Below are 14589 nucleotides of genomic sequence, written 5' to 3'. Positions count from 1 at the left end.
GATTTCAACCACATGTTTGGATACCACAAACTTAATTTACATAACAATATAATATTGTATACTCTTCTTGTTGGCATAGATCTTTCTTAATTTATAGTGCAGACAATGCAGTTATATAGATGAAGAGGAAATATTCGGATATAATTTTCATTAAATCACAACGGTGTGAATAGAATTTACCCAAAAAAAAGGCATTTAATTTTTTTTTTTCACTTAATAATTGGTCATTGTTAAAATGATTGATTAGAATTGTTTGGAGGCAATGGAGGGTATAATTAATATTGATGATCCTTGCATGTTATGAGAGATATTTTATGGACATTAAAATTATTCGAGTTAAAGATTGGCGTGCTCGCATTACCCATATCCATTGTAAAGTAAATGTTGTTGCTGATTGTTTAGTGATTTCGAAAAGTCACAGTGTGACGAGAGAGTTTATTGTCCCACCTTTATTTGATTTAGAGGTTTACTTACGTTACTTAATGGTCACAGGCTAGCTTTTGTTTTTTGTTTTGTTTTGTTTTTTTTTTATCTTACTTGTAATTTATTGAATCTATAAAAAAAAATGATTGTTTAGAATTTTTGAAATATTATGAAAGAAAGCCTCCCAAAACCAATTTTCCATTTTAATCCTACTATGTGTCTCCGTGCGGAATATATCGTACATATTGAATTTTGAGGGACATTATGAAAATAAAAACAAAAATACATTTTTTTTCCCTTATATTATTTATTAATGTTAATTTAATCTCACGTTAATTATTTGAATCAATTTAGTCTTTTATCTTTAAAATATTTTTTAATATTTAATTTTTAATTTTCTTTATTTAAATACTTAACGAATGTGACACGTGTCATGACATGTATCATGCTGCCATGACACATGTCATGACATTATGACACATGTCACATGTCACATCCGTTAAGTATTTAAACGGAGGAGACAGATAATCAAACATTTAGATATATTTTAAAGATGTAGGACTAAATTAATTCAATTAATTAAAGTGAGACTAAATTGAATCTAATAAATAATATAAGGGACAAAAAGTGTTGGAATGCAAACAAAGTTCCACATCATTCAAATAAGAAGATGGACATGGATTTATATACACACAATTGTCTCCATTTGTTGAGAGGTCTTTTAGGTGGTATCCAAAAGCAAAACTGTGAGGGCAATATCTTACTAATGTGGAAACATGTGCATATATGTGGTAACCCCAATGCGTGTCCCACTGTCGTAAGGCCATGATGGAGCCGCGGTCTAAACACTTAGAGCGTAAGTGAGCTTTTGGACCACCATCGGATAAACTGTGGTCCTTTGTTTGAGAGGAGGACCTATGTTTGAGAAGAGGATTATTAGGATGCAAGTAAAGTCTCACATCATTCAAAAAAAAGGATGAACATGAGTTTATATACACACAATTGTCTCTATTGGTTGAGAGACCTTTGTTTGAGAGGAGGATTATTGGGATGCAAGCAAAGTCTCACATCATTCAAACAAGAGGATGAACATGGGTTTATATACACACAATTATTTCTATTGGTTGAGAGAGACCTTTGTTTGAGAGGAGGATTATTGGGATGCAAGCAAAGTCTCACATCATTCAAACAAGAGGATGAACATGAGTTTATATACACACAATTATTTCTATTAGTTGAGAGACCTTTTGGATGGTATCCAAAAACAAAACCTTGAGGGCTAGGCTCAAAGCGGACAATATCTTACTAATGTGGAGACAAAAAGTATATTTTTGCTAAAAATAAATGAAAAGATTTCCTCCAATTTGAGATACTATCCTATTTTTATTTTGTTCTTTATTTTTTCATTTCTCAAATGTTTTCTAAACTTTTTTTTAATAGAATACAAATATAGTTCACCAAATAGAATCATGTTTAAGTAAGATAAAATCACCTTAAGTAATAAAATTCTTTATCTTAATATTTAGCACAATTGTATATTAAAAACTTAATTAAAATCACTTATTAAACTAAAATAATGGATCAGTTTGTTTAAACTTGAAAGTATAAATTTAAAACAATATATAAAATGATTTATTTTAAAAATATAAATTTAAGCAAATACATAAAAAATACTTATTTTATTAAAAAGAAGTATTTTTATAGGAAAAAAGTTTAAACAAACAAACTAAATATCATATAAGTTGATCCACGTACTCTAACAGTTTTATGCTTTAAAAACTGTTTAATTATTTTTCTAAAACCAAGTTACAAAAATGCTACCTTGTTTTCTTAAGTTTTCACAACTATTTAATAGCTTCAAAAATTAATATTAGATTATATTTAATAATTTAAAAATATTTTGAACATTCAATAATTAAAAAAAAAATATTGGTACATTTTATATAGGTGAGATAAGAAAGGAAAAATATGAAGAATTTCAAATTCATACTTTTTAGGAAAAACTAAAAATTCTATTATTTTAAGAAATTTTCCAAATGCTCAGACTTCAAATTCTTTGTAAATTGACTTCAAATTTTTTGTAAATTCTTCATTCAAATAAAATATTTCACCCAAAATCATTTGAAATTCTTAAAAAAAAAAAAAAGAATTGTTCCATTCAAATTCTCCATCTAAACAAGAGATTTTTGATGTGTAGACTCATAATTAATAATGAAACTTGTGTTTGATGTGAGTTAGTGACTAAAGATTTGTCCCATCTCTTTTTGCACCGTAGCAATGTGAAGCATATTTGGAACTTTTTTAATATGCATCCTCCGTCCCATGATGAGAATATTCAAAATTGGGTGTTATTTCCCATTTTATTGTGGGAGATTTAGAAAGCAAAAAATGTAAGTATTTTTCAGAATGGTTCATTACAATCACACGTAGTTTGTTAGGGTGCATTAAGGGAGATATCCCACACACATCAACATTGGAATGATATTATTTACTTTGGATCTAAGTCTTTATGTTTTGTTTTTTGTTGTCTTTCAAAAGGCTTTATACCAATAGAGCATGTGTTTCCTTTATAAACTCATGGCTCTCCTCCTTTCCAAATGATGTGAGACTTTGATTATACTTTTCAACAATTATCCCCTCAAAGAAAGGACCACTGTTAACCTCCTCTTCAACAAATAGACCACAAATACTCAATAGTGATCCCCAATTTTTCCATTGTTAATTCACGACAATGTGGCATGCTTCTAACCTTCATATTACAAGGAAGACCTCTACCTCCATACATGGCCCTACCATCGCTTCTCTATCATACTTCTTCAAGAAGTGAGCCAATTCTCCATCAACCTTACCGTACCTTCTTCTTATGCACCAAGATTCACATATCCCCCAGACGACGCCACTTGTTAGGGTGCACGAAGGGGGGTATCCCACACACATGTCCACATTGACATGATATTGTTTACTTTGGACCTAAGTTCTTATAATTTTATTTTTGGTTATCCCTCAAAAGGTTTCATACTAATGGAACATGTGTGTACTTTATTTATAAACCCACGATTCTCCTCCTTTCCAAATGATATGGGACTTTGATTGCACTTTTCAACATAATTATAACTAGAATTTGAAATCTTGTTGAGAGTGTACAAAGTGCATTTGAACCCAACACTAGAGGTCTAATGCTAGAAGAACATCAATGAATGGTTACTTTTATTTGTTCACATAATAATCAAGTGACTCAATGGAAGCTGTCACACTAATCTTGGGCTCATAGGATATGGGGTTTGTTGAGGGACTCAAATGACTATGATGATATTGGTGTTGCGGATATTCTCAAAGCAAAATTAGAAGCTATTTGTCAAGGTATTGATTTGGCATGAGAGTTGAGTTTTATTGATGTAATTTGTGTTTCTAACTCTTTGCATGTTTTGAGTTTGACCACACATGATATCAATGCTTGCCATAGGTATACTACAATTGTGGAAGACATTAGAGGTTATTTTGAAGAAGATTGAAATTAGAATTGTTAAACTCCCTACTTAGGAAATCATTGTATAGATTATCTTGCAAAACTAAGATCACTCTTTGGAGCCTATTTTATGTGTTTGGAGATGCCTCTAATAGGTGTTTACATGGACAATTACTCAAAAAAATTTTCCATCCAAACACACTATTAAGTATTAAAGTATAAAAATAACATTTATTTTAATAGTCTTTTAAAATAATATTAGAGATGTCATATATTACATAGTATCATTAACAATTATAGATAACATCTAAAATAATCACTTAATATTTTAATAAATAAATATAGTTAAAAATAATTATACAATAATTGAAACTAAAAATAATAGTTTAAATTTTAAAAGAATGAGATTTTTTTACACGTTCATTTTATAAAAACAAAAAATATATTTAAACTATTTTAAAATGTAATTTAATTTTCCCTTCAAAGAAAACTGTTGCATACATATTTTCCCAAACAATCGTTCTTGCGCGGTTTTTAATTTAAGTCATTGTCATTTATTGTAATCCATGCAATGTTTAGTTTGTTATGCTTCGGCTGTTGGCTCCATGGGCCTTCATTATTGAGAACAGTAGAAGCCGAAAGACCCACATGCTGGCCAAAGCAGCCAAATAGTTTGAGACCGACGACGGTGTTCACATTGATGCATTGTTCCATAAAGAAAGGCATATTAAGAGAACATAACTTGTTTACACAGTGAAATGAACCGAAAGTTGGAAGCAAAATATAACATATGATCTGATATGCGCTCATATGCAGCAGCTAACTTGCCAAATTATAAATTCCATTCCTGGCATCAGATGAATAATGATTATGTAGTGCTCGAACTAACAGAAATTAATGAATTTCCTCATGCTATCTATGTTCGAAAATTAAATAGTTAAAACTCCAAAATATGTACAAAATCTTAAATTCAAATCCTTTTACCATCGTAATGATGATAAATAAAGAAAGAAAAAACCCAAAAAAACTCCAAGATATAGAAAGAAAAGAATAACAGAGACAATTTAATATAATAAAATGTAAATCCACTGTTTACATATCCATTCAACTTACAACAAATCAATTTACTTTCACTTTCAGAAAGCAACACAGGTAAAACAAATATATCATGAACACGAATGAGTTTCAATTTTAATACTTTAACAGCTCCACAAACTAGACTAGCGGGGACTACCATATAAAGATTAAACACGTAAATGTTTCTGTGAAGGATGATATATCAACACAAACCTCATCTTTGGTATAAATAAAATAATACACGGAGCTTTTCGATCCTCTCTCTGTCAGTGAGGCTGCAATGCTCCTTGAATATTTTTAACAGCACTGTCGTAGTGCACAAAGCCCATAAACCAGAATTCATGGTTGTCAACAGAGATAATCTGTATATATTTTTCAGATGCGTTGGTTCTACTTGTTGAGGCGTTTACTGCTCTCAGCTGGTGCAATGGAATCACCACCTAATGCATGAAAAGGAAAGCATGCGTGTAAGTGTTTACAAAGGAAAAATATGACAATGTAAGTGAATAAGTGTGGGATCAATCTCCTTAGGATCTTCTAGAAATATGAGAAAACAGATGAAAATTATAAACTACAAATTGTTTAATTTTAAAATGTAGACCAAATTATCAGAGGGAGAATTAATCTTAGAATTTTGTCCAAAAGCAAAATATTTTAGCATTGAAAACGATTCGGTGGTGTTTTGTTTGTTTAATACCCCTACAAAAAATGAATTTAAGCGAATAAGTGCTGGAAACGTTCAACATATAAAGGTCACTAATTGTAGCACAAATCTTTCCTTTAAATTAGTAAAAGACTTGAATTTCTATCGGTATATAGTCTGATATTTTATTAAATGCCATTGTCAATAAAATCCTTGGATATATATCTTCAGCAATAAAAAAATAAAATATTTTAAAACACAATTACTGCTAACTAATTCATAATTATAAAGCTTACAAATGAAAAATGAGCTTTTCATCATTGGCATGGACCTAAAACTAAAAGTGTTACAGCAATGTTGGCAATATCCTCTGCACCATTCCATCATTCTTTGATAAAATAACATGGATCACAATGAACATAATCTCAATGGTGGTAAAGCTTCTAAAGGATAGAATAAATTATATGGCCACCTAACAAGGCCACGAGCATGGTTGGCTGATGGAGGAGTATAATTAAGTGTTATTATATTATTCCAATTCCATATTTAAGAAGTTGATATTTTATATTTAATTAGGATTTATCTAAGATTTCATTATTTTAGATTACAAATATCCTTCAAGTGTTTTATGTTTAGACTTAGCATAACTAAAACTCCATCTATCTCATAATAATTGTCATTTCTTAGAATATAGGTTTTGAATTTAACTCAATTCTACAAAATGGACTTGTAAACTAATGATTGTTATCTCACTTGTAAACATTATTTTGGCCTTACCTTTGATCAATGTAGGACTTGGATTATCACTATTGGACTTGCTATGTGAATAATATGGTAAGTGATCCATTAATGATTATAGTATATATATTCTAATATCATCATAGAATATGGTTTTTGGACCTAACTCAAACTCACAAAACAAGTGTGTAAGATGAGAGTTGTCCTCTGACTTGTATACACTATTTTTGTTTCATTTCTAGTCAATATGGAATTTGAGTTTTCTTTTTTCCAATAAACTTTTTTATTGTTACATAAATTAAAAAAAACTAATAAATAGATGAAAAAGTGCAGTAATTTTGTGAAACTAATATCATTATCATTTTTTTTATGGAAACCATACAACACAACGACATTCTAAAAAATACTATTAGTGGTATAAATGGAAAAAATTAATTAATGTTACATTGAAAAACTAAAATGACATTTATTTTAAAACTTATTTTTTCTTAACTAAATTGCCTTTTTTAGTCTTCGATCCCTCAATTTTAAAATGTGATTTTAATCACCAATTTTGTAAAATCTGCAAATTTGTTCTAATTGTCAAATGCTCATCTGTTGACTATTAAAATTATAAATTGACCAAGACAAACATTAAGTACATGATGTGATGATTAATATTACCTTTGTCCTTAATTATAAGATCCAACTTAGAACAACTGTTTGTTTTTTTATACAAGACCAAATTCATATTATCTCATATATTAAGTGTTTTTATACTAAAATGCTCCTAATTAAAGTATGTTCTCTTAATTTGTTAAAATACATTAATTATAAACTCTTGAAAGGGCATGGACTCTAATTGGTAAAGAAAAAAGATGAATATTAATTAAAAGAGAGAAATAGTATATGACATGCACGGTAATTGGTTAGAAGATTTATGAACATTAATTAGGAAAAAAAAAGTAGTATAAGCTTAGTTCTAGAAAAAAAATATATAAATCGGACAAATTTATTATTATTAACTAAATTAACTATTTTTCTTAATCTTGATGAATTAGGTAATTGGGTTTTATATATAGGAATAAAGGTAGTATTTAATAATATTTAGGCTAAATTACACTTTTAGTTTCCATTTTTACCCAAAAAGTGATAAAAGAAAATAAAAATGGGGGTAAAAATGCAGAGCAAAGTGAAATTTAGCCTAAAGAAATTTAAAAATTAATGTGATGATAACATGACAATTAATATTTAATAATATATTCAAATCATGATTAACGACTTAACGTCACAATTTTAGTGATCATTAAATGAAAATTCAATGGTTGAACCAAAATTGCAGATTTTACAAAATTGGAGGAATAATTGTGGATTGAATATCATAAGGGAACTACAAGTATAATTTAACCTTTTTTCTTCTTACGCGACACTTATTACATGAATAAGGGAGTAGTAATATTGACATTTCCTCTATTTTCCTTTAAGCTTTTATCAGTTTGAGGTTTGAAGTAACTAAAAATTCTTCATTAGCACACTACGTCTATTATTAGTTTGCTATACTATGAAATCCTAATAAAATAGTAATTCTTAAATAACACAATAATCCTTAAATACAATTCTCCATTCTGCATAACTAGCACTAAGTTTAAAGTGATTCAAATTGCACCCTGACAAACAGTAACAGAGCACACGCCAAATTAAATCTTTCAACGTTGACACAAATTCAAAAATAGAATGCAAAAAATGTAATTGTAATCGATAATCACAATCCGAAGAAAAAAATTATTCTGAATTATCAGAAAAACAATTTATCAAAAAAATACATCAGCAAACCTCATTTCTTTGACTACTCTTCTCATCCTTAAAACCCCGAAAAATCAGAATTAAATATCATACACATACTTTTGAGTCCTGATTTAAAATTTCAAAACAAGATCAATAAGCATGTAATACCACCACTGCCAAAGATAACCCATAGTTTCAAGAAATGCAACAAAACTGAAGTATGGAAGTGACCAATCTAGCTGGTAAATTGACCAAATGCAAATACTTAGGAACACATGCAATTCTAACACTTGAATGCAATTGTTTCAAATACAATTTTATGAAAAACAATAATAAATATCCATCTTTAGCAAGTAATCATAGAAAATGAAGGAATTCAGAGATCAAGGTCATAAAATCAAATCACACTCAATCAGGGACCAACAAGAAGGTTTGAGCTTGTACCTTATAATAGCTCCATTGAGTCTGTTCACCCACTTGGTAAGAAAGCGGGTTATCACTACAAAACGCCAACTTAGCCGTTGACAAATACAAGACTCCCATGACAGGTCCAGCGGAGGTGGACAAGTAGCATGCATAGGTTTTCAGAAGCTGCTCCTCTGGAACCGTCTCAAACGTTTGCCTAAAGATCTTCTCATACCCTCCTTCCGCAAGAACCTTAGTTCCCTGAGCAATCCTCCCCACAGCAGCATCCGCAAAACTCGGACCCGTTTTCACTGCTCCACGCAAAATCATTTTTTTTTTAAATTTATTTAAAAATAGAAAAACAATAATTAGAGGAAATGAATACATACAGTGCTGCCACATATTGCCGGCGAGATCCTCGGCCTTCTTGGTGGCCTCGGCGGCTTTCTTCCCCCATTTTCCGAGAACGTCTTTCACCGAATCTAAAGTAGCTGCGCAAAAATAATCCAAATTTGAATCAGTGTCCGTGGATGATGGTAAAGTCGGAAGAGAAAAAAAAAGTGAGTAAATTACTCTTAGTAGATGAAGTGGCAACGGGCGCAGGAGTGACATAGGGATTGGAGTCTTTGGGCATGGTAGTGGCAGCATCGCCGGAAATAGGGGCGCGAGAATCAGTGTTCAGAGGTGGCACCACATCGTTGGGGTCCAGTTTAGGGTATGGAGCAAAATCAGTGGAGTGAGACTGAGGCGGAGGCTGAGCCTGAGCTTGAGCCTGAGCCTGGGCTTGAGGTTCTTCATGTTTGATGTTGGTGTTTTGGGTTTGGTCTGGTTTGGTGTCGGTGGTTTGGGGTTGGGCGTCACCGCTCATGGTGTTGGCTTAGGTTTTGTTTCGTTGCTTGGGGATCGGAGTAAGAGCAGAAGAAACGTGCGTGCAACTTCTATTCAAACGTCAATTTCTGCGAAACCGTCAACTCCTTCAGATTTCAATGCACTTTCTGGATCTGCCCGTTGTATTTTCGTCTTCTTTCACTTGGGGTGGGCTGAAATTACAGGGCCCGATGCTCACTCCTGATAGTGGGCTTGTGGTAAAGATAGGCCCAATATTAAAAGGGCCTGTATACATTTGAAGATGGTGGTCAGTGGTCACGAGTGACTCTAGTCTTTGACTTGTGACGGCAAATCGTCGTTACTAGACGAACTTGAATAAAGAAATTAGGTTGTAATATTAAATATTATAAAAAAATAAAAGAAAAGTTATAAAATGAGTTGAATAGAGATGTATAATAATAAAAAATAATAAATGATGTTTGATAAAGTATTGGAGGGAGTGGGAGAGAGAGGCAAAGGAAGAATCTTGTGTAATGGTGTGAAGCAACGAAAAAGATGAATAAAATGGAGGGCCAAGCACCGTCCCCTCTGCCGGACCAGGTCCTGGAAAACGTCCTGGAAACGGTCCTCCACTTCCTGAGCTCCCGGCGCGACCGCAACGCCGCCTCATTGGTCTGCAAATCATGGTACCGTGCGGAGGCCCTGACCCGATCCGAGCTCTTCATCGGCAACTGCTACGCGGTCTCCCCACGGCGGGCCACAGCCCGGTTCCCCCGGGTGCGGTCCCTGACGATCAAGGGGAAGCCCAGGTTCGCGGACTTCGATCTGATGCCCCTGAACTGGGGGGCCCACTTCACCCCCTGGGCCCAGGCCTTGGCCCAATCGTACCCCTCCCTCCGGCGTCTCCACCTGAAACGCATGTCCCTCACCGACCGCGACCTCACCCTCCTCTCCCTCTCCTTCCCCCACTTCCAAGACCTCCTCCTCACTTGCTGCGAAGCCTTCACCACCACCGGCCTCGCCGCCATCGCCGCCAACTGCAGGCTCCTGAGAGTGCTTGATCTCGCCGAATGCGTCGTCGAGGTTGCCGACGAGGAAGTGGATTGGATTTCGTCTTTTCCGGAGACTCAGGAGGAGACTCATTTGGAGTCTCTTGTTTTTGACTGCGTCGAGTGTCCCGTCAATTTCCAAGCTTTGGAGAGGCTCGTGGCGCGCTCTCCCTCGCTCAGGAAGCTCAGGTTGAACCGTTACGTTTCCATGTCGCAGCTGCACCGTTTGATGCATCGCGCGCCGCAGCTCACGCATCTTGGAACCGGTTCCTTCAGTGCTTCCGAACTGGATCCCGAACCGGATTACGCCTCTGCGTTTGCGGCTTCCAAATCCTTGGTTTGTTTGTCTGGCTTCAGGGAGATTTGGCCGGATTATCTTCCTGCTATTTATCCAGCTTGTGCTAATCTTACATCCTTGAATTTTAGTTACGCTGATATCAATGCACATCAGCTCAAATCGGTTATACGTCACTGTCATAAGCTGCAAACGTTTTGGGTACACTTTCTTTCTTGTCTTTTATTTCTATGAATTGAAGTCTCTTCGTCTTGTGCAGTTCCTTGTTTTCTGTTTTCTTTCTTGTATGAATTCATTTGAGAAAGAGTCTCATTTGCTACAAGTTTAGAAGCCTTATTTTTAGAGCTTTTTCTAGCCGTGAAACTCTCAAAAAACAAGTTTACGATAGTTTTTGAGAGCTTCTCTGTTAAAAATAAAGTGTTTTTTTCTTCTTCTAAAGCTCTCAAATATGTTTATAAACTTATATCCAAATAGTCTCAAATTCGAAGTGAATTGGGAATTAGGGATTGAAGAGACTGGGTTTTGTGCAGGTCCTTGATTCGATATCGGATGAAGGGCTTCAAGCAGTGGCTGAGACTTGCAAGGATTTGCGAGAGCTTCGGGTTTTCCCTGTCAATACCAGGGAGGAGATAGAAGGTCCTGTGTCCGAGGTGGGATTTGAGGCGATTTCTCGAGGCTGTAGGAAACTGCAGTCAATCCTGTTTTTCTGCCAGAGGATGACGAATGCAGCTGTGGTGGCCATGTCGAACAACTGCCCGGATCTTGTGGTGTTTCGGTTGTGTATAATTGGGCAGTATCGGCCGGATCCTGAGACACTGGAACCCATGGATGAAGGTTTTGGTGCCATTGTTATGAACTGCAAGAAGCTCACTCGGCTTGCTGTGTCTGGTTTACTGACTGATCGAGCTTTTGGTTACATTGGGACATATGGGAAGTTGATTAGGACGCTGTCGGTTGCCTTTGCTGGAGACACTGATCTGGGGCTCAAATATGTGCTAGAAGGATGTCCTAATCTGCAGAAGCTTGAAATTAGGGACAGTCCATTTGGGGATGGAGCTTTGCGTTCTGGCTTGCATCATTTTTACAACATGAGGTTCCTCTGGATGTCCTCATGCAAGTTGACGCGCCAAGCTTGCCAAGAAGTTGCACGAAGGTTGCCCCATCTGGTGTTGGAAGTCATTAACAGTGAAGAGGGTAAAGCTGATGATATTGAGATTCTGTACATGTATCGGTCTCTGGACAGACCAAGGGATGATGCTCCGAAAGTTGTTACTATCCTTCATTGATTCTTTGAAACTTGACAAGTTGTTAGCTTATTCCTTGTAATGGGGGTTGCCGAGGGAAATTATAGTGCAGGGATATTTTTTAAATAAACCTGCCACAGTATTGATGTTATGTGTTGTCGATGTTAAAAGAAGCTGAGCTAACAACTCTTCTGCCATTCTCTTGGCCGGTGAGGCTAGCTTTACTGAGGCAAAGCATTCATTCTTGTGTATGAGAGAGGACTCGGAGATTAGTACAAGGAGAGAGTGTGTGTTGAGAAGGATGCCGGAGACGAGGAATCCTTCAGGTATTGGACCATCCAATGTTGTTGTATCACTATAGTTAAAATATATGTCCTTTTCCTTTTTATTAATTTTATGATCAAGAGAAACTACCAGAGTTGGGAAAGGTAGAAATTGCTGAAGCTGCTCTGAGGATTGGTTAGTAAGTGTTGTTCATCTCCTTAGTCAGTTGAGAAGCAGATTAAGAAGGATCAAAATAGAAGGTCTGGAGAGGTGACAGTAGAAAAGCAAAAGCGTTCCCTTTGTGAGGACTTGGTCTCTATATTTTGACTCAGATGATAGTTAAGCTGTAGGTTACGTGAATCCAATCACCAGACTGATATAAGCGTATCTGCGTTCCACTTTTGTTTTCTCAGATGTGTTTCTGTAGCTCCTGACTCTTGAATTTACTTTTAGTAAGAAATTGTGACATGGTTAATAAATGCATGGACCATATACAAACTTACTGGAACTGTGCTTATGCATTTTGGTTTCTTAATGTAGAATGATCAATTGATTGTGAAGGCCCATTATGTTGTATTTTATTCAAGTACGCGTTGTGATTGTGATGAGGAGCGAGGAGGTTGTTTCCATAATCATGGACACACACAGAGCTTAATTGACAATAGGAGTGGACATTATTAGTTGCATTCTGAATGAATTCCACATGGAGTGAGGGGGCCAATAATTTTGATGGTTTTTCTCTGGCTCTCTCATTATTAGGAGGGAAGAAATCTTTCTTTCTGCTTTGGTGATATTCAAACTGGCATAACGCAGAATGGTAAAAGTAAACCGAACAAGAAAGTGGGATCTGACTGTGCATGTGAAACAAGTGGTGGGGGAGCAAAGCTTCGATTTTCTTTTTATCTAACCATTTTCTGCTGCGCCAAGTGGACCATTGCAATTTTAGCCATTTACCCACTTTTTTTTTTAGTCTTACCCTCCTCACCTTCACGTTCTGAGGATAAGAAGCTTGTGCGGTGAACATAGGCAATAAATGGAACATTCACTTCTCATTATTAGGCCTGTCCACATTGCTGATGGAGGGAATAGTCCCCTTGTGGTTGTGGCAATTACCAACTCTTAAGCTTATTTTGTAATACCTTTTTCCGCCTGTTTTGGATGAATATTAGCCAACTAAATTTGAAGTAATTTACGAGAGTATTTATGCGTGAAAAGTGATTTCTGTCGTCATTTTCCATTTGCCTTAACATATATTTAGATAAGCAATTAAATATTTTAATTTCAGTTGATGTTAATTTTATAAAGTTAATTTTGACATTTAAGTACCTACAAGTGAAAAGTGAATTAATTTTATTCGGACGGGGTTATTTATATTTCTTCCAAGTATAAATTTTATGTTATTACTTTATCAATAAATTAGTAATTATGTAAGAAGTTAATAGCATTTAAAAGCTACTGGGGGGAAATAAATAATAAATTATATCGCAAAGGTAATAGTTATTTATTTCCTCCTTAACCTTAGTCTAAAAGGAAATTCTGGAAGAAAGACACAGAACATGACATTTACCAAATTTTCAATGTTTGACATGATGTAAACGTAAATGCGGTCATCACTAATCATAGCATTAGTTATTCTCTTGCGAGTAGCCATCACTATCCTGATCCTTTGAGAAAAGTGAGGGGGGAAAGGAGGAAAATGAGAGAAGAAAGCAAAATTGGTAATGGCCCTAAACGGGAACGGTTCTCGTTTCACCTTAATTAACACTTGTTTCACTCATAGCCGTAAAATGACTCTACTAATTATGGTCGCGCCTAGGCAGAGTGCAGACCAGTCCATCACTTTTTCAATAAAAAAGAATTCATCAAATTTCATGATCTGGATGGAAGGAATAATGTATAAACACCAAAGCCGATCTGGTTAGCACATGCATTATACTGTTTGCTAAGCACGCATACACAATGATGATAGCAAATAATAATAACAATTATAATGAGTTGCAATTCTAAAAAGTTGAAGTTCTTTGGTGAGAGTGTGGCCCACTGCTTGATCATTAAAGCATGTGGGCCGTGTGTACGGTAATGGATTGAGATTGAGATGCATTATAGCTTTGGGCATATTGAGATATTTTATAATCATGCATTTTATCAATAATGATATCATGGTTGATAAAATAATGGTGGAGGGGCGTAAAAAAATATCAAACAAGGAAACCAATAACTTCATGGCAAGTAAGTGACATTGGCCATGGCTGGTGTCAGTAGGAAAAGAAAATGTTGGTTTCCACAACTTTGGTCAGTTAAGCGCATTTTATGGCTCATCTAAGCATGGAGTCAACATCTAAAGTATGATGTACTGTCACTACTATACCAGTGTATTATTGTAGTTAACCTGG

The 14589-nt window shown here is 34.8% G+C and overlaps 2 protein-coding genes across 2 annotated transcripts; one reads left to right on the top strand and one right to left on the bottom strand.

The window, feature by feature from the left end:
- Window positions 1-4926: 4926 nt before the first annotated feature.
- FIP1 (FH interacting protein 1) lies at window positions 4927-9534 on the bottom strand. Its single transcript, XM_020355366.3, has 4 exons — window positions 9090-9534; window positions 8906-9007; window positions 8556-8827; window positions 4927-5406 (listed from the first exon to the last, which is right to left on the bottom strand). Exons 1-4 carry the CDS (start codon window positions 9382-9384, stop codon window positions 5233-5235), a joined length of 843 nt encoding a protein of 280 aa, XP_020210955.1. The 5' UTR covers window positions 9385-9534; the 3' UTR covers window positions 4927-5232.
- A 229-nt stretch (window positions 9535-9763) lies between these two features.
- LOC109795818 (transport inhibitor response 1-like protein) lies at window positions 9764-12756 on the top strand. The gene is made up of 2 exons (XM_020355365.3): window positions 9764-10889; window positions 11219-12756. Exons 1-2 carry the CDS (start codon window positions 9900-9902, stop codon window positions 11972-11974), a joined length of 1746 nt encoding a protein of 581 aa, XP_020210954.1. The 5' UTR covers window positions 9764-9899; the 3' UTR covers window positions 11975-12756.
- Window positions 12757-14589: the final 1833 nt, after the last annotated feature.

This window comes from Cajanus cajan, chromosome 6, assembly GCF_000230855.2.
Source record: "Cajanus cajan strain Asha chromosome 6, NIPB_CcT2T_4, whole genome shotgun sequence".
In the NCBI taxonomy this organism is placed as follows: domain Eukaryota; kingdom Viridiplantae; phylum Streptophyta; class Magnoliopsida; order Fabales; family Fabaceae; genus Cajanus; species Cajanus cajan.
Note: the sequence above shows the minus strand (reverse complement) of the source record. Positions and strands in the feature narration are given on the sequence as shown.